Source organism: Acanthopagrus latus, chromosome 16, assembly GCF_904848185.1.
Source record: "Acanthopagrus latus isolate v.2019 chromosome 16, fAcaLat1.1, whole genome shotgun sequence".
Classification (NCBI taxonomy): Eukaryota; Metazoa; Chordata; class Actinopteri; order Spariformes; family Sparidae; genus Acanthopagrus; species Acanthopagrus latus.
In genome coordinates this window covers 16085077-16105477 of record NC_051054.1, presented here as the reverse complement: position 1 = coordinate 16105477, position 20401 = coordinate 16085077, and the positions used below count along the sequence as shown (strand labels likewise).

The following is a 20401-nucleotide window of genomic DNA, read 5'->3' as shown; positions in this document are numbered from 1 at the left end:
TTGCTACTCAGCATTGGAAGTAATGAGGATCTTGGGAAGGCGCTTGTTTTGCGAGCCACTGCAGGCCTGCGCTCGTCCCCTACAGGGAGAGTTAACTGGCATTAGCCCCCGGCTTGGAGAGGCATTGACTCGCACCCATTGAGATCTAAACCACCATTATTGGAGCCCGCTGTTTATCTGCCTCTTTCCCCTAAAGACGTGGCGAGTAGGGGATATTGCCTTGGCGCGCGCGTGCTTGCGTGTGTGTGTGTTTGTTGGGTGGTGCAGGTGTGTGTGCATTCACAGCCTAAGGGCTGTATTAAGAGATGGTGCTGAAGCAGGCTTTTTCTCTGCATTCTACACCAGTTTATTAGTGCGCACCACTGTTACTTCACTTTAGCAAAAATGGCCCCCGCTGCTCCAGGGGGTCTGTATGTGTGACAAACAGTTAGGGTGCAGTTATGTGTGTGTTTATGTGTGTGTGTGTGTGCAGTCAGTGTGTGTGTACATGTAGGACAGCCATCACTGTGTCCTGTTGCGTACATATGTCTCCACACTGTTGCGAGCATGACACACTCCTTCCTTTCATCTGCAATTAATAAAAGTCTTTTCATTGACTCTCAGTTCGACTGTTCTTCATCGGCATCTCACACACACACACACACACACAGAGTAGCTTCTAAGCTTAATATTACCAGGGCCCTGAAACAAAACAGAAATATGGCCACAAGTACTCTCTCTCAGCTTTGAACTTCCCCAGCATTTGCGTTTGAAACCCTGATGAAAAAAAAAAAGCTTCAAAGACCACACTCCCTCTCTTCAAAGGAGACTCAGGGTTGCCTCGACAGTCCTCGCGGAGGAGAAATTTAAAATGTGTATTGGGTTTTTAGCGAGACGCATTATCTCCAAAAAACCGCAATGAACTCCCATTACTTTTGGCCCTGCTGCCTTGTATCATGAGGAAATAGAAGAAAATGGATGTGCTCACTAAGTGCCTTTTTACAAAGAGGAAATTACAGTTATTTGACTCTTCAGCGGTATTCCAGAAAAGAGCATCTTCGTCGCAGTTTTCTTACTGTTCCACTCGGTCTCCTCGCAGCAGGTCCCGCCTTGAGAAAAAGTTCCCGTCAGCACGATCAAAGCATCAGATGCGTTCATCTATAAAAGCCAGGTGGTCTCACAGGTCAGTGTCGGGGATAAACATTTGCACAGCCGGCGCTCTCATGAATGAGCAGTGTTTGAAGCCGCCACCAAAAATCATAGATTAAACGTTCCAGCCCTTTCAGAATAAAAGCATCCAGTCTGAAAGTTTTGCATTTAATTAAGATTAATTCTAATTTTGTTATCTTAATCTTAGCTACTGTTGCAATTACATCTTAATATGTATGTAAGCAAGTGGCAGGGATTAGGGTTAGGGTTAGGGTTTTCATGCAGTCTATTTTTTTGTGTGTGTATATATTTGTGCATGTTTATGTGTAAGTGCTCAGCTGGGCGCTTGTGGAGGTGTTAATTGAAGAGCGTGGATGAAGATGCATGCTGAGGGACGGCAAGATATTACCGTGCCATACCACTGCCATGTGCTAATTGTGTTATAGAGCACTTTCGGGAGCATAAGCAGTATAAGTAACACATGCGAAGAGATCGAAGCACTGAAACAAAGACACAATTAAGCAGGTGCCCAAAGCAAAAACCTGTTGTGGGAAAAAAAAAAATCCTCCACAGGCTTGTATAGGCAACCGAGAGAGACGTCACATTACAATCCGCTCAATAAAAAGTGATTAATACATGTAAATTGGTGCAACCTGTTACAAGGAGCACCCTTGAACACAGCCATGGAGCTGCCAGAGCCTCAGGAATGTAGTAGAAAACCATTTTTATTTCTAAGATAAAGAAATATACTCCAAGATACACATACCGGCACACAGTGTACACAGAATATCACATATTGTGCATAGTTCTGGGCCATATGGGCTTTGAAAATCTCACACACTCAATGACACCGGTCTGAATACGACACCCTGGATGCTGGATGGAAGTGTCTCCCATCCGTTTATTTGTTCTACATTTTTATTCATAGCTCGCAAACACTGCCTTTTTTTTTCTGCGGACAGGGAAAGATATACAGTCAGCTCCTGTTGACATTTAGCTCTCTCCCCTCTCGCTTTCCCTCAGCAGCACGTGGAGATGAACTGCACGTCAAAGATTCAGCGCATGAATTATTAATAATACGGATTAAATGTGCCAGGACTCACTGTGGAGCCTGTTTGTTTTATTTGGACGTAATTATTTAATGGCACCCTGTTAAAAATGATAGTGAGGAGAGGAGAGGAGAGGAGAGGGGAAGAGAGGAGAGGAAGTGAGAAAATGTGAGAAGAGGCTTTGTTTGGACAATAATTGGTCGAAAAATAATTACGAAGTGCTCCGAGCTTCACACGTTCATCGCAAAGAAAGAGGGAAGGAGGATGAGGCTGTGTCAGACTCAACTGTACTACCACGCCTCTCTCGTCTGTTTCTCAATTTCCTCTTTCCCAGCAAGGTCTCTGCTTCTTGTCGTTTTTCTTTACCTCCCCCTTGTCGCTCTCTCACACGCGTTCAACACTCGGTGACAAATGCACTCGTATGTCTTTGCATTAATCTCATCTGCAGTGACAATTTACATCGGTATGTTCAGAGAGCAGTGGAGCATGGAGGGCACCGTTCCCTATTTGTACCTTCCTAGTGGCATTCACACACTCTCACACACACGCAAATACAGTCCAAGCTGCTGCCACCACCACTCTGCCATCCAAACAAACAGAGTCTGACAGCAAAGCTGGTGCCTGGCATGCATCCCTGCTCACACACAAACACATACACACTCACGCACACACACACACACAGGCTAGCCGGTATCGGGGTCGACTTCATAGTTTAAGGGTTCAGTAAACTCCTGCTAGCATGCTTCATCCTAACTACCCATCCACCCGTCTAATCTCGCCCCGCAACTAAATCTGTCCCTCTGGCAACAAGTGGGCATGACCTATGTGCAAGTACAAGACGCACTGGGTTCCTCCGTTCAGACAAGGAAACGCAGACTACATAAACATCACCGTGACGTGCTCATATACACACTGGTGCAGGAGCACACACACGGCTGCATACACACATACATACAGTGCAGAGCAGTGGTGGAAAGTAATCACGTTCATGTATTGTGTACTATACATAGCAGTGTAGTGACATATCGATAATTCAATACATATCGAATCTAAATAATTGAGACCGTTACAGTGCGTATTTTCTACAATACAGATGTTTTGCTCTCTCTTCTCTTCGAAAGCAAGTTCATATGCGCATGTTGTATTTAAAATCTGAGTCAAAATCTTTGTTTGCTGTTCATTTCTGCTTTTTCTGCATTTTATTTTAATCAAAGTCTATGTTATACCCCCAATGGTATCAAATATTGAAAGTTAGAAATTACAGTACATTAATACAATGGTATAATGTGAGCAACTTTTACTTCTGCTGCACCACATATCAGAGGCAAATATTTGACTTCCTACTCCTCTGTTGCAGACAGTTGCAGATAAAACATGATGCATCATGTGGTTGTAACTCCCATCACTATATATAGCCTAAATAATGAAACTGTAATGCTTAATTTATGATAATGATATTCTATATTATAATAAACATTCACATATGCCACAGTGCATAATGGATACATTTACCTATTAAGAGTTTCTATCTGTTGCATGTGTAGATTTTTTTTTTTTTTTTTGTAATTGGGTGGAAGCTACTTATAACAACTACTCAGATTACAGTAATTAGGTATATTTTGGGAGGCTGCTTATACTTTTATGAGTTTTTTTTTTTGCAAGTCTGCAGTTCTACTCTGACTTAAGAATGCATTGCGCCATGTAATCTACTTAGTTTTAAAATCATAACTGAGTACTGAGTACATTTTCAATTAACAGCTGAATCTTTCCTCTGCATTTTTGTAGCCAATAAAGCGATCTGATCACAGACAGGCCAGTGAAAACCCTGACATCTGGACACATCTGGACATAAGGCCCAGGTTTGGAGAGGTGATCACGAGCGCTGAGCAAAACAGCGCAGGAGTTTGCAATTTAGACTGAAGATTTGGAGAAACAGAAAACCCTTTGATTGAGCGCTGCTATTCAAAATCCATTAGACATCAACAGTTAGAAAGTAACTTATACTCTGAGTAGTGTTTGAGAAGAATGCTTTGTACTTGCATCTAAGTATTATTCTGATACCAGTAGTGTATACATTTATATGTGTACATAGATTGTTCAGAAATTATGCTTTTACTTAAATACAGCAGTGTTTTGTTTGTCTTTTTGGGCACAGAGGCACACAGAGCCAGTGTGCATTGTTTCTTTAGCGTTCACACGCTGACGTTTTCCCCCTTCCCTCTTGCCACATGGTGACAGAGTAACTAATCGAATATTCCCTCTTTGAAGCAGCGCTGCTGGATCTATTCATGTGTGAGGCAGGGGGTCTGTATTTGTGTGTGTGCGTGCGTGAATATTTCAGCACATATCTTATTGTGCTCTTACGAGTGTTTCCTTGTGTATTCGGGTGTGTTTATTTACACTTATTTGTCCAATGACTTCTGTGTGTGCGTGTGTGTCTGCGCGCACGTGTGTGTGTGTGTGTGCGTGTAGGCGGCTGGGTGTATGGAAATGTTGTTTATGCGGCTTTTATGCAAAGCAATTATGTTGACTTAATTGGGTTTGTTTATGTGGAGAGTGTGCCACCTCCAGTCATGTATTACTGTTACTGTGGACAGCCACGTCACACAGGCATGCACGCACACACACACACACACACACACACATATGCACACACACTTCTTGGAGCGGCATACTTTCTGCTGTGTGATTGAATAATGTGAAGTGTTTCCTTTATAATAAGGGATTTAAATTCACTGTGCGTCTTTAAGAAGGCTGTAGCGGCAAAATTGTGTTAATACAGCCCTCCTGTACTTCACGATGCATCACCCTGAGCAGATGATTACACTTGGCACATAGTCCTACTTCTATAGAGTCAAGTCAAAACACACCCCATCATTGTGAACATAAGCAGTGGCAGCATGTGCAGTTGAATCGCCTCACCACATCTACGGCGAACTACAGCCAGTGTGGTTTAAAAACACCAACTTCCTGTTGTCCTTCCCTCTCCTCATTGTCTCGTGTCTGAATCCAAAGATAAAAGGTTAATTTGCCATCTCTCTCCTTCCTCTAGGCCAAATCAATCCACCACAGTCTCTGTCTGCCATTGTACTAATCAGACTCTCAACTCACTATTGGATTTCAATGGAACAGGCGCAGCCCAAAGACCTGCACAATCAATGAGCCTCAAATGGCTCCGGTTTTCTGTAGGGGGATCGCTCTAGTTTTAATGCTTACACAAGGAAGTGGCACGGGGTCCAATGACTTAATATGTCCTCTGGAAGTGCATTTGTCATTTGGCTTATAGTGAACTACAAACAACTTCATGTATAGTGATTGCACTGAGCTCTTGGTCATGAAACAAATCCAGGGCAGCTTCATTCAAGATAAAAACCTTCAACTTAATACTATTGTCTCGTTGTTTCTCTTCCAGCAGTCGAATGGCAGGAAACTTTTTGAACCAGGTGACTTCTGTGCCATTGAAATAAATGCAGAGAAAAAAGACAAAAGTGATCATCCAGTGCTGTATTGTTACAACAGTTCATTCAGTTTTCATGCAACTATAAATCTGTTTTCTGTTGACCTCGCTTCATGCAAAGAAGGGTATTCAGTATGTGCAAAAACATTTTCTTGTAATTTGACAGCTTTTTTGTTGAAAGGACAGAGCTGAACCTTTGTAGCTCTGAAGTGTGTCATGTTGGTGCAGTATGAAATGGATGTCTGAATCCAACAATCCTCTTTTTGTTCTTCAGGCTCCACTATGGCCCCCCAGAACTCTGGGAATGGACCAGATGGATCCCACCCGCCAATCACCCGCTCGCCCATGGCTCAGGAGAGAGGTATGTGTATGTGTGTGGCCACCATTTGGTGCTTGGCCTTGTTGGGGAGTGGGAAAGAGAACGTTGTTTGTCAAGGAGAATACAAAACTTAAAGGTGCAATACGTAAGAATTCAAGCTGCTTGTCCGGGCAGAGTCAGCTAATATGACAGCTGGCTGCGCGGTTAACTGAGCTCACCGGCTCACAGCACCGATTCTTAGCCGCAGTTAGCGGCTAATGTTTGGAGTGATTTTAAGTATGAAATTGACAGGTGGCGAAGTCTTACATGTTTCACCTTTAATGTTTGTGCAATGGAACAATGTGCATTCATTACATGTTGTTTTTTGTAATATTTAAGTAAAACTAGGTTGGCCTGTGAATGCATTCACTGTAGTCTTTGTATATGTGCAGCATAAATAGCGTCCAAAAGAACAGCTTGCACATCAAGCTCAGATCACAAGAGGCTGTGGAATTAGTTTGTTTCTTTACATTCCACACAAGTGAGGCGTGCATGAAGAGTAGAGACCATAGCAGTACAAGAAAAACAAAAATGGTGGGTTGGCAGCGCACAGAGAAAAAGAAATAACAATGATCGTAATGAAAGATTTTTCTGAGGAGGATGTAAACAAACAATATGGCTGGTTTGGCTCAATGCAGGCCTTTGTTTTTCTTTCTTCTGCTCTTCCAAACTGAGTTTTTACGCCACCCACTTTACACCTTTCATATTCTGCATTCTTGTCCAGTATGTGTTTAAAACTAACTTTTTAAACACATGCTGGATTAAATGATACTTGTTGTCGTTTCAGCTGAGCAGGTGCTCTCACACAGACACAATGATTTAGCATTGTGCTTCACCGTGGGCCAAGCTAGGTCATGGTGAAACAATGGTTTGGTAAATATGTAACAGTAAACATTTAGTCAACTTATTCTGGACTTTGTCAGAGTGTGTTCTTTTTTTTTTTTTTTTTTGACAGAGCCACTTCATTTTTGGATGCACTGGCTGCCAAAGGCTTGTAATCGTGATTGCTAACCCACAGGCCACATGTGCCCGCCAAAACGTGGAAATTGTTTCCAGCAATTATGGCCACTTCTCGAGTATTACTAAAAACAGCAGAATTGCTTGTGAAAAATAAATAAATATATATATACATATATATAAATCTGCATCCACACAACACTGCAAAAAAAAAACTGAGAGATGGGCATGTAACCTTAATGAAGCGACTGTGACTCTCCCTCTCTATCACCCACTGAAGAGCAGTCAGCATCAGAGGGAGAGGTAGGATGGGGGGGATGTATGAAGACGGAGCGGGCGAAGGACTGTAAAAGGTTATTTCCCAACATGATGAAATCAAGCCGGGGATTTAATGCTGCTCTCTAATGCCTGTAAACCTCGAGCCCTCCCCAGCCCGGTCCAGGAAACACACAGCGCCGGTTAACAGGGCTGGCTGTTGTTTTTTTGTTGTTTTTTTTTTGCTGTTTTTGCTAGCTAGGATTAAACCACCCACCCACCCCTCCCTCCCCGACACACACGCCCCACTTTGCTCAAGTGCCTGCCTCCGTAAGAGCCTCTCTCCACTTCTCATTTCCATAAATCCACTGAATGTCTCCCCCCCCCCGACTGTCTCTCGCGTGCTTCGCCGGCTGCCTGTTGTTGTTGTCCGGTTGAGAGCTCCCCTTCGCTTTGCCAGAAAGGGAGAAGGGTTTGTGTGTGTGTGTGTGTGTGTGTGTGTGTGTGTGTGTGCAGCGAGCGAGTGAGAGGGGAATGAAGCCGGGAGAGAGAGAGAGAGAGAGAGAGAGAGAGAGAAATCCTTGAATGTGTTATTTGCTTTTAGCACTGTCTGCACAATGTTCCTCTCCTCATCCATTTTCCAGGCAATTTAAAGCGCGATATTACACACTGTAATTTTTTTCTCCTCCTCTCCAGAATCCCCTTACCCTAATGGAAGCAAAACATTACAATAATGTCCTCGCTCCTTAAACCCAGCACTCGCAGCCTAAGCACTTTCGGGCCCCAATCGCTCTTTTCCTCCGTTGCACTGTCTTTCCCTCCCACACACACACTTTTTCTCTCTTTCTGTCTCTCTCTCTCTCTCTCTCTCTCTCTCTCTCTCTCTCTCTCTCTGTCTGTCTTGGCCCCATCTCTTTTCCCCGCGAACACACAGACGCCGTACGTTTATTGCTCTCTCTCTCGCCGTTATCTCCCCCCACACGCTCAGAAACACAAATACGTATGCATGTATGTGCGCATAAGCATAACGTGAACACACACGGCGTTCTTAAACTTTTATCTCCCTCCTCTCCCTTCGCATTTCCTCCCGCTCTCTTAGCAACGAGGAATTATACAAGCGTCAATGCGCCCTCTCCAACTTCTTTTCCCCCTGAACCCCGAACTCACTAAAGAGTCGGTCTGTGCGTGCACGTTCAACAAAGCGGGTAGCTATCAAACTTTACAGTCGAGCGCGGCCAATCCATTTACACCTAATCTGCAATACTGAATCCCCCTCTCTAACACACACACACACACATACATGCCCACACACTCTCTCTTTTTCTCTCAATGGCCATCCAGCGACCTTTCCTCATTCGTGGTGGATTGGGAGACCTTTCTGTGGGTTTTAAAAACGAAAGGGGCGGCTTGAAAGAGCGAAGCCCAAGCGAGGATCGCTCCAAATGTCAATTTGAATGGTGGAGGCGAGTTTCGGGCCTGAGAGGCTTTGACACATCTATTGACAGAACGGGTTAGAATAACACAGTGGCTGTGGTCAAATCACCGGCTTGTTCTGTGGAGAGTGAAGCACATGTTTTTTTTTCAGACACACACATGGACTTGGCTTTTGCGGGTTTACGTCTTTAAGGCCATGTCGACGTGCTTTCACCACTGATCAGGTTTATAAAGAGATCAGAGTGTGTTTATTTGTGCTCAAGGTTCCTTTTACATGTCAGCCTGTCCTTTTTTGAGCAATTTGTGTAATGCCCACTCAATGCTGTGTTACTCACTGATGTGTATCTACGAGTAACAGGAGCCTAAGCCCAGCTAAAAGATTAGGGCTTTAATGAAAAATAAGGTTCTCTTTACATGAGACAATTTAATGCAGCTCCAGATTTGTGAAGCGGGAGAATGATCCCGCTCACCTTTGCTCAGTCCCTCGGTCAACATTTGATTTCACTGAGCTACTGAAGAGCTCTTTGGGTTTTAGACCTTGAGCATTGTAGGCCATGTGTTGACATTGCTTTTTATGTGTATTTGTGCTTTTCAGGGTTCATGCCCAACATGCAGAGAAACCAGGCAGGCTCCCAGTTTGCCTCCCCTCAGTCCGGACCTCCCATGTCCCCCCACCCCTCACCTGGTGGCCCATTGTATCCCGGGATGGGTCCCTACTCCCAGAGCGGCCCCCCGGGCCCTTATGGACCTCAAGGATCACAGTATGGACACCAAGGTTAGAGGCTGTTCACTTCTTCTTCTTGCCACTTACTCTGTCACAACTCTCCCTACTTTTATTTCAGGATAGTATATCATTTTATTCGATGATGACCTCCCTGTGCTAAGTCACAATTTGGTAACTGTCACTTAGCAAGCTTGATGGTTGCTAACAGCATAAGACAAGACAAATAAAGTTATCAGTTTATTCAAAAGACATAATATATGCACCATTATGCTCCTGTCTTTGTATGTGGAGCAGTTTATACTCCTGGTCTGAAGGTGTGCTATACCTTGACACCATGTCAGCACTGTCAGCTGTCCTTGGTATCGGTCAGAGACGCCACACTATGCTAAGAATTAACCAGAGTTACTTCATTAGCAAATTAATTTCTATTGAGAGTGATACTGAGAGATTCATTTTGCATCAAAATTCTAGGTGTAACCAGGTCTTTGACACGTTATCATACAATGGTTTCAATAGTAGATTTAGCTGCGTGTTAATTTTGATTTGCTTTGAAGTGTTAGTAAGAGCTAATAATCTATTGATGGCACAGAGAAAGGTCTAGGTTTTGTAATTTGACCAAATGGGCTGTGTCGCCCCCCCTCCAAATTTCAGTGTATTCCTTTAAACACCAGTGTGTCTTTATTCTGGAGCTGAGAAAGTGAGTCCTTGGAATCAGGCTCATTGAAACAACACAAAACAACTCCTGTCGCAAAAAGAGGATGTAAATTCCAGGGCACACTTTGAGAAAGACTACTGAAAAGCAAACGTGGGATAATTTATTTTACCACAGGCTGAATTAATTAATGAAAACAGCTCCTGCGTTGACTTTGTGTTGACTTTTACTTGACATCAGATTTATTTGTAGAACAACTTGTTTTCCTATTCATCTGACTAGAGTGATCATTCATTCTAAGGTATTGTAGAGGAGTTTGGCAGGATGACTGTTGGACCCCAATTCTTCATCACACTGGGCCTTGACATCAGTTCATTGGTTTTAAAGAGAGTTTGCTAATGAGCGATACATAAAGACTCATTTTGAAAGGCATTGCCATCTTTTGTTTCGGTTTCTTATTCTACCTATAGTGCCAGTCTATCTGTGTTTCTGCTTAAATGTCACCTAAAATGTCATCAGATCTTCATTCAGTTCCCAATACTAGATAAAAAGGATCCAGATAAACAACTAATACAAAAGTTGTACTTATTCATTAATTTAATTAGCGGCATTGAATTCAGTTATCTACCATTCCATTCTTTGTTGGAAATTGTGTGTGAACCTCTCGGTCATCAGTTCATTTAAAAGGATAATTGACGTGAGGTGTTTTAATTAATGGGATGAGAATTCGGTGTGAGTTTAACGGTCCTTGATCTATTGAAAGACTATAAACCTTGGCGTTATCATCGCCACACAGTTCAGAAGTTTGCCATGCCTCCATCAAAGCAGAGTTTCATGGGAGTTTTTTTTCCTCACCAAACCATTGACAGACGGACGGTGTACAAATGGACGAAAGTCGACACCCAGGAGTGGTCATCCAACAAAAATCACTCTGAAAGCAAGGTGCAATACTGTAGGAGGTCACAAAGTAACATTGGAAGATCTACGACCTCTCTTGTATCGACTAATGTCAATGTTCATGAGTTCACCACCAGACAAAACAGTGAATATGAATAGTGTGTATGGCAGCATAGCAAGGAGACAGCCATTACTCTCCGAGAAGAACACTGCACCCATCTAGAGTTTGCTAAAAAGACGAGAAGAGAAGACTATTGGAGGAATGTTCTATAGATGGATGAGAGCTTCTTGGTTCTTATGAGGGTTGGTTCTGCTCAAGGGAGTCTGCATTTAAGAGGACAGTCTGCAGTGGAAACACAAAGCAGACCTTGCGTTTAAGGTACAGTTACCATCAGTTGTGAAGGGTTCAAAAGGTGTTAAGTACTTTGAAAGGAGAGGAGTTCTCTTCCTGTAACTTCCAGATTCTAATCACATTGAGACCACTTTTACACAGAAATAGAAAAAGTTCTAAAGGGTTCACAAACTTGCAGGCAGTTCTCTCTCTATAACTCTCATACAGACTCACACAGATACAGTCGATTGTCATCCTGTGCGGTAGGTCTCACTGGGGGCATTACAAACCACTTCTTTCTGAAGTTGTGACTCTCAGAAATATTCATGAGACGCTTGAACCCTGGAGGGACCTCTCTGCCCGCCCTCATGACAAGATTATGAGGAAGCTCCAGACTGACAAGGCAGACTGACACGTCATGAGGTTTACCCACTGAATGATGATGTCCGGTTCCTCTCAACAGGCACGATTTGTTTTAATGTTGGAAAAGGGGCCAGTGTTTTTAGAAAACTTGAAACAAGTGGGGGTTTTTTTTACATAGTTCATCAATCATTTGTTTGCAGCAGGATCTTGTATCCAAGAAAGAGCATTCTCAAACATCCCGCACGTCCAGCACCAAAAGATTGGACTTCTTCAATAGTTATAGCACCTTACCCATGATTGGGAGGGTCATGTCCTAAAAGAGCACATTCTTTTCCTTTAATAATACATTGATTGTGTTTAACAATTTCAGATTCACCACTCATAGTGTACAAAATCAGTTTTGCATTTATCTCAGACATAAAAGAGAGACTTTTTGCTGAGATGGAGGCTTTTTATACCAAGAAGCCCAGCATACAAACATAGGGCTTCAAAAGTTAGTTATTTCAGAGCGAGATCCACAACTGTGGAGCTTGTAAAGACTGAAGTATTTAAAGACTTTAGAAATGTATTGCTTGTTCAAGCTAACTAAGAGAATATATTTAGCAAACCTCCTACTTTTAAAGCACAGCTAACTTCTCTAATTCACGCTGTGACTGCAGTTGTTGCAGCAACAGTCTTTGGCTCCATTTGCCACAGTATATAGGCCAGTTTGATGAGACATTTGGTGAATCAGTCATAACAATCATCAAAACCAGCCTTTTTTCTGATATTCAAAAAAAAAACTTGGAAAAAAACCATACACACACATTCAAGGAAATATGGAAAAAAAAAAAGAAGTTTGGATCGCTCTCTCTATAATTAAGCATTCTCCGCTCGCCTGTTTTCTCCGACGTACGACTCCCGGCCATCCAACAAACGTTGACATCTGCTGTTGTACTTCGTTTTCTGCCTTTGGCGACACACCAGACGAAACATTATGGTATTTTTTGGTAAATGTGTGTTTTAATGTGTCACCTTGATAAATGCGCCCATCCGTGCGTGTGTTTTCCCAAAATTGCGGCCTCTCCCTCGCATTTGTTAATGTTGATTAATAGCCCTAATGCATTTGGTATTTGGCCTCCCTTCTCCACCCACTCTTATCTCTTAATGTGACTTTGGCTGGGCTGACAGCCCAGTAAGCAGAGAGAAGAAGAGAAAATAAAGTAAGCAGAGAGCGACAGCGAGGCGGACTAGCCTGGAAGAAGCTCCGGAGGCAGATGAGCGTGAAATCTCACTGTGATGACAGGAGAGATGTTCCCTTCAGAAACAGAGAGAACAGCTCGGGCCCGCTGTCTTCTCATCGCACTCATTTACAATATACACAGTACATATATGATGGTACACTCTCCATCAAATTTAATAGACTTGCGAGTGACCTGCATCTGTCCTGCATCAGCACTCTAGGATTTGTTCAGACAGCAACGCACCTGAAAAGTGACACTTCTTGAGAGACTACATTTGTATTGTGTAAAGTACGGTCAAGAACAAAACACACAAGAATATATATTCCCTCTGTTACTACCTGCTACATCTACGTGTCTACATTTCGCAGTTTATTAGGCACACGCAGATGAAACCAGTGCTGTCTGATACAACACCCTGCAATAAATCCTTCTTTCGTTAGCGTGGATGCAGTTGAATACTCACTAGCTAATGGGTTGTTTTACCTTGAAATAAAATGTTCACTATCCAGTGTCTCTTCAGTTGCTGATCAATTGAGAAGTGATGAAATAACAAAAAATGGTGAGATTCATTACATTTACATATGACTTGCAACCTGGAACACAGTAGCGTAGCATTATCCCAACATTTGATTTTCTCACCCTCAGAGTGACATCAGAGGAAAATGGCCATCATGTGACTATGGTCTATTGTGTTGACTCAGGTGTTATTCTTGCGTTGCGTTTGTATCGTTATGCTTTTTTTGTTTCTAATATTTAGTCCACCTCATCAATCTGGTAGACAATTTAGCTGGCCAGGACTACCTCGCTGGATAACGTTGCATTGCATTCTGGCGAAAGCTGAGCCAGGTTTAACTTTTTGTTGGACCACCCGGAGTTTCTTGAAGTGGCCTTCTGCACCTGCACTGCGTCAACATAATGCTCTAACTAAAAACAATGAAAAGGCTTTGTTCGGTCAGTGCAGTTCTAATGTCTATCTGAACACAGCCTTACCCCCCAAAAAAGAAAACAGACTTCCTCATCTTTCCTCAGATTTCCATTCGTTTGGGGGCGCCGCTTAGCTGGACCCGGGTTAAAGTCCCGGCCTGGGTCCCTTTGCTGCATATCACTCCCCCTCTCTTACCCTGTTTCCTGTCACGCTCTTGAGCTATCCTGTCAATAAAGCCAGAAAAGGCCAAAAAAATATATTAAAAAAAAAAGATTTCCATTCGTTTGAGATCATCTTGCCCTCATACAAAAATTGCTAATACACATTAGATATGAACGCATTGCTACCAACACCTCTACTACTGGAAACCATTTTTGCGAGCTCCAGCACATAGCCAGGACCACGGGGTGAACAGGGCAGGCAGCTGCTGGTCATTGTTCTTAATGACAGCTCCATCTGCTTCCCTTCCCTCTCCCTAGCGCACTAACAAATTAGCCAGCCATTAGCTAACACAGAAACACACTCCCAAGTTTCTGAACTCCACTCTGCTGTTTTTCTTGGCCTGTCCGCCTGTATGCTGGGAAAACCTCATTCTTGGGCTTTTAGATTGTGTGTGGTGTGTGCGCTTCCAGTTTGTAGCTTACCGAAGAGCATAAAAACTGTTTTGTGTTGTGTAACTCCATAGAGCAGCTTGTGTAATCGACTACATAAGCTTCCTCCAACATACAGTTATGATGATACATGAGACCGCAGGAGGATGTGGCCCTTCTACAAACAGTACTAAAATATTAAGCAGTTATTTCCAGAGATCTTTGATTAGATAAGTCTGCTTCTTAGACTGTAACCAAACATTTTGCTCCAAATAGATGTCAAGTCGAATGCTGCCAAAGCTTCCCTCTTTCGCTGTGTTCTCACTGCCCAAATGAGAGCTGTTAAAGCGAGTGGATTGCCCAGTTTTCCCCAAAAAATATTAAAGCTGCTAAATGTTTATGGCTGTCCTTTGAAAGGCCTCTTTATCCAAAGTTAAACTGATCTCGTACTGTGCGGTGATATCAGGCTCTCCTCAGGACTCAAATGACTCCAACAGCTGTTTTCAAGACGTGCATTTGGACATGGTACAGAGCCAGCGTGTTGAGAACAGTGGACACGCAGACGAACGGGTGAGGAGGATATCAGGCCATTACAGTAGATAGATTTGGAGTCTGTCTCAGCTCTCCCGCTCTCTCTCCCACCCATCACATAGCTCCCCCCCCCCTCGCGGGGTTAAGCACTTCGCTGGTAATGACCGTGCTTCAGACAGCACTTTTAAGCCTTGGTGCCTTGCTGGAGCCGCGGTGTAATTCAGCCAAAAAAGCCAGCGCCCGGGGGAGGGAGTGGAGCTTTTTCGGAGGAAATTGACAGTGTGTGGAGCTCGTCAGCCCCAAGGCGCACCCCGGTCCTGCTTAGGCTCAGACACCCTGCTGGGGAAGGTGCTGAGGTGGCTGGGAGAGGATGTGAAGGCCTCTGGCAAGAGAAGACGCTGCAAAAAAAAAAGTATCCATCCCAGCAAGTCATACTTGTATACTGCAGTGTTATACTGGGTCCGTCAACGGTAAAAAGCAAGTGGAGAGATCAATAATTTGTTATTCTATGTCAATGGTCTATCTGTTGACATTATTGACACAGCTAATCTGCATGATGTCAAGATATTTAAACGTTTAAAAGCAGATAGATCTTCATTACAGACATTTAGATTAGGGTTTACCAGTTATAACTCGTGTCCTGTTCTTATCAGCACACCACATTTCTTTCTCGTCCACCTCCCCACCCGAAACCCTCCTCCTCAAACCACTACAACATCCACAAAAAAAAAAAAAAGGCGCAAGAGAAAAATGCTGTTATTCATTTCTTTTATTTGTGTTCAGCCACATGGGGACATGGACAGTCTGCCCTGCTCCTGTCCTTGGCAGCTCAAGCATGCAGCCATGTAATCTGCGTTCCACTCCTTATTGATGGAGTTCACAGATCCGGAGGGCGCGTCGGTGCACCATCATCCCGGACTCCACCGTAGCCGGGAGAATGACTGCCTCGGCTGTTAGCATTGGACGGTCCAGTCTGCTGAGGAAGCAGTAGACGTTAATCTGCTCGGTCACACTCCAGCTCTCCCGCGGGACTGCGGGGATTAAACCCGGCGCAGGATATAGCGTCCGCCCGAATGCGTGACCGTGCTGGGAATTTCCATGTAATTGTGAACGAAGCACCATGAGCTCTCCTTCTCCTTCTCCTCCCCTCCATCGCACTATAAATACCACCAAGACTCCCCAAAGGCACCAAGTGCCCGAGAAGCAGGCAGGAAACCAAGACTGAGCCACAAGGACGCGAGAAAGGGACAAATAAGAAATGACATCCTCCTTGTCCTCTTTTCCTCTCGTCCCTCTTTGATTGGTTTCCAGAGCAGTATGAGTAGCATGCAAACTAGGTGAAGTAGATGACACACTTATTTGAATACAGTATAGTATGTTAAAGCTAACACTGCAGGTTTCTTTCTTCTGGCTCATTTTGAGCAACAGGAAGTGGAGTTTCGTAGCAGTTAGATTGTTGGAAGTCAGGGTTTGCACAGAAAAACCATCAAAGGCTCACAATTCATATTACCTCATACTGTACAAAACTACTGTCATGGCTCAGGAAAGACACGCTAACAAAAGTTAACTGAAGGATAAAAAGATCATTAGAAAACTGATCTTAAACATAATGACTTGTCTGACAGACACTACAATTTCTGTTTATATAGCAAGGACAGGAAGCTGAAAACACAACAGAGCTGACTGGAGAAACTGAGCGGAGGTGGCTCAGTCATGTGTGAGCTGACCAATCAGAGAAGACTGTGTACTGGGGGGGGGTTGAATACTAAAGGATGTAAACCTGTTAACAGCAGTAACCGAAAACCAAATTTTACACCTGAAAATAAGCATTATATGTCTCCTTTACACTTGATTATATATGTTTTAATTGTTTTTTTATAGATAACTATAATAATCTGTAGTTATCTTTATTTTGTCTCTTGCCTCATGATGCAGCCTCCTCGCCTAAACTAAGCCTTAGACATCATGAATGACTCCTCTGGAAACACCTAGAATTTCATGGTCGAGGCTCTCAGTCATTTTAAAAAGTGGGTTAGTACACTATCTGTCCTTGAAGAAGCACCCTGGCGCAGCCCCAATCCTTCAGCAAGTGAATTATTCCTGTCAGGATAGAGCAAGACTCATAGGAAAGCTTAGCGCTAACGCAGTCCCTCAGCTACTCCGTCTTTCCTTTGTCAGCCAAGGCAAACGTAGCCCACAACTAGAACATTTTGAATGGTAGTACATCAAGACGGATACTTCCACTTGATGCAGGTTAATGACGGATTTTTTTCAACACAAGCCTCTTCAACTCCTTTTGGCTTCTCATCGACAACCAGTAAAGTTGTATCATGGAAACTTCCAGACACTCACTCCCACTTTGGGGGCTTTTGAGCCCGTTAGCCAAAATGGGAAAGAAAAAAAAAAATGCAGATTGTCCAAATGGGACTGTGTGATATAAACAACTCCCCGGGAGGTGTGCTGGAGCCTCACTCTGTCACAAGGGCCAAAAACCACAAAGTGTCCGCCCAGGCTTTGGGAATGTATGGCAGGCGGCCACGACATGGGGCTCAACAGCTGTCCAAAGAGGGCTGAGAGAGGTCGCTGACTGCGGCCTTGTTCATCTGCAGCAAATCGCCCACCCGAGCCGAGGGGGAGGAAGCTGCAGGGCACCGTTCCCAGGATTTTCCATAGACAGTTGCTTATGAGTGGAGGGAACATGGAAATGCGTCGTCTAACCGGTCGCAGGGTCTCAGAAGCATTTTATTTGCATTCACACAGACACACATACACACACACACACACACACACACACACACACACACACACACACACAGGCACTGTACACCCTACATATCCTCCTGTGTTCGTTAGCAGACATCCTTTCTTCCTGAACGCTTCCCTATTATAGCCCCAAAACCCTTGACAGGTGTCAGCTGTACTCAGCTCACCGACTCACCAAAGCCTCTCCAGAAATAATCCGCTTCTTCTTTTCCCATCTCCCACAGTAGATTTCATCACAATTTCTGGACAAATTCAACCAGAGCTGCTGACTTTTATGGGAAAGACTTTTATTTTGATTCAATATAAATCCTATCTCGGGGGTTGGGGGGTGGGCAGGAGGTTTTTTTTATTCTCCCTACCTTTCTGTCTGTCTGTCTTCCTCTTTTTCCGCCCCCACCCTCTGCTGCTTCCTTCCGCGCTCTCCCTCTGTTGGACTCGCAGGCTTATGTCATGTGGAAAGTGTCTTCACTGAAGCAGCTCGAGGACACTGAGAAGCCATTTCCATTTTCGGAGATGTTTTTTTTCCCCCCCGTATGGAATATTGTCATTCAACTTTCCTTCGTTTGAGCGTGCGGAAAAGCCTTCAGGTTTTAAAGGGACTTGATCCCCTTTTCCAGACATATTCTCAGAGGATTAAGCAGTGAGGCCCAACTAAAGCACCCTTAATCAAATCAAAATAAATAGCCCCCTTCACAATGGAGGATGCCACATTTTCCATTTCTATTTTGCAGAGGATTTGTCCCAGGCAGGGAACATCGGCGGGGAAAAAGGCCCAGCGCCTGCAGAGGGAATGCAATGTGATGTGCTCCATATGTGTGTGTGTGTGTGTGTGTGTGTGTGTGTGTGTGTGTGTGTGTGTGTGTGTGTGTGTGTGTGTGTGTGTGTTAGTGTACTGCACTGACATGTACAGTTGGTGTGTTTTAGTGTGCCTCAATGTAATGTACATGTTGTCTTGGACAGCATGCTCATTCTCTTTCAGCCCTTATTGCAGCTGGTGTTGGAGGCGAGCGGAGCTTTTAGAGCCAAAATGGAGGGGTTTAAGTGTGCCTTAGGAAAGCTTCTGGCATTGCGGCCGTGTGGCACTCCAGGGCAGCAACACAGCATTTACTGCAGATTAGAGCTCCCCTCAAGTGTTGTACAAAGTCCGCCTTAAGCTTGGCAATTGTTCCGAGGGCCAACCGGCAACCTGCGGCTGTGAAAAATGTCAACGCACCCCATATAGTTTTACAGGCCTTCACTGAAGGTTGTAGAGGTTAGGACTCAGTGTTCAGTTTTGCTCTTTATATCCCTTATTCCTCGTCTGTCACAGGACTATTTTCTTGATGGATGAAAATGTTGTATGTGTCACTGATGCCAGTATCAGGGTATCAGCTGACAAGCACTTAATAAACACTCCATCTCTCTCAAATAAAGTGATTCATAGCACCTATCTGTGCCTACGGTATTTCATGACAGCTATTTTGTGTCAATCTCCTAAGCAATCTATCAAATTCAAGTGGGGAGTTAATGTCCAAAGAGACAGCAACCCATGTTTTACTTTTCCACTGACATTGTCGGTGTAATGTTTCAGTGATGATCGGCTCATCCACATGTGCCTTCTTCTTCCAGGTAACTACCCTCGGCCCTCCAGCTACGGCGGTGCTGGCAGTACCGGCTACAGTGGCCCCGGCCCTGGCATGGCCAACAGTCTGGGAATGAACGCCAGCAGCCCCATGCACGGCCAGGGGCCCGGCCAGCCCATACCTGTAGGACGCAGCCTCGGCCCAGGCAGCCAGAACAGGGTGTACCCGCCCATGGCTCCCAGCTCTCCCAGCATGCCCCAGCCAGCTGGGCCCGGGATGGGACCTCCTTCTTTGGGTAGCTCTAACCGCAAGGCCCAGGAGGCAGCAGCTGCCATGCCAGGATCTGCCAACTCAACACACAACAGGTAAGAACTCAGCAAGGAAATCTTGGAGATTTTGAGATTAACTTGTTAATCCTTTTTTCATTTTGCTTTCTGTGGCTTCTCACCTACGTTTGTGTATATGTATGTACAGTGCGCATGCATGTGTTTGTGTGTAAATGACCATTTAAAGTTCTTGCAGCTGCACCTATAATGGGCTTGGAAGTGATCTTGACTAAAGAAAGAAGAACGGTGTTATTTTAACAGCGCTCCAAAATAAATGGCCTAAACTCTTTTGTGGGACTGAGATTATTTTACTTACCCCAGAAATAGCGGTATGCTAAAACTTAGGGGCCAGCAAGCGCCACTCTATTACATCACAGGGACCTCTGTGGGGAGGAGCGCTGAAAAGCACCACAGAGAGTTTGTGCGCCACAGAGTTTGTCCTTTTTTTTTTTCTAAGAGTCTTTTCAGGCGTGCCGGCAAGAGTTCATTCTCAGGGGTTCCACGCTTCTGTGAGCCAATTGTGGAACTATCCCTATTTTCCCACATCTCATAAAGTGCCTGACATTTTGATAGCTGGCACTATACACCAAATGCCATTTGTTGCAAAGAGAGAGATATTGGCTTGTGAGAAGACTGCACGGGTTGAATACTGCTCTGTCAAAACATAAAAGAGGAGAAAGCAAACCAGAGGTTTAACTGTGAAAACAGCAGAGACAGAGGTGACACCAAGCACCTTAACACAAATACAAAGCACTTTGATGCTATAACGGTATATGAGTTAAGGGATATTATTTCTCCATCAGGGTTGGAGCTTTGAATCTATGAGTGTCTGTAGTGTTGGAGAGCAGGGCTGTTGCGGGATTGTGTGGGCAGTAA

General features: G+C 44.2%; 1 protein-coding gene across 10 annotated transcripts in view; it reads left to right on the top strand.

Annotated features, from left to right (window-relative positions):
* LOC119004739 (AT-rich interactive domain-containing protein 1B-like) overlaps nt 1-20401 on the top strand; it is a 185973-nt gene that overhangs the window by 135461 nt on the left and 30111 nt on the right. For all 10 annotated transcript variants that reach the window (XM_037071915.1, XM_037071919.1, XM_037071920.1 and 7 more), the window contains 3 exons: nt 5909-5995; nt 9234-9413; nt 19246-19564. In XM_037071915.1, coding sequence (XP_036927810.1) covers nt 5909-5995; nt 9234-9413; nt 19246-19564 — 586 coding nt within the window. The remainder of the gene's footprint in view (nt 1-5908; nt 5996-9233; nt 9414-19245; nt 19565-20401) is intronic.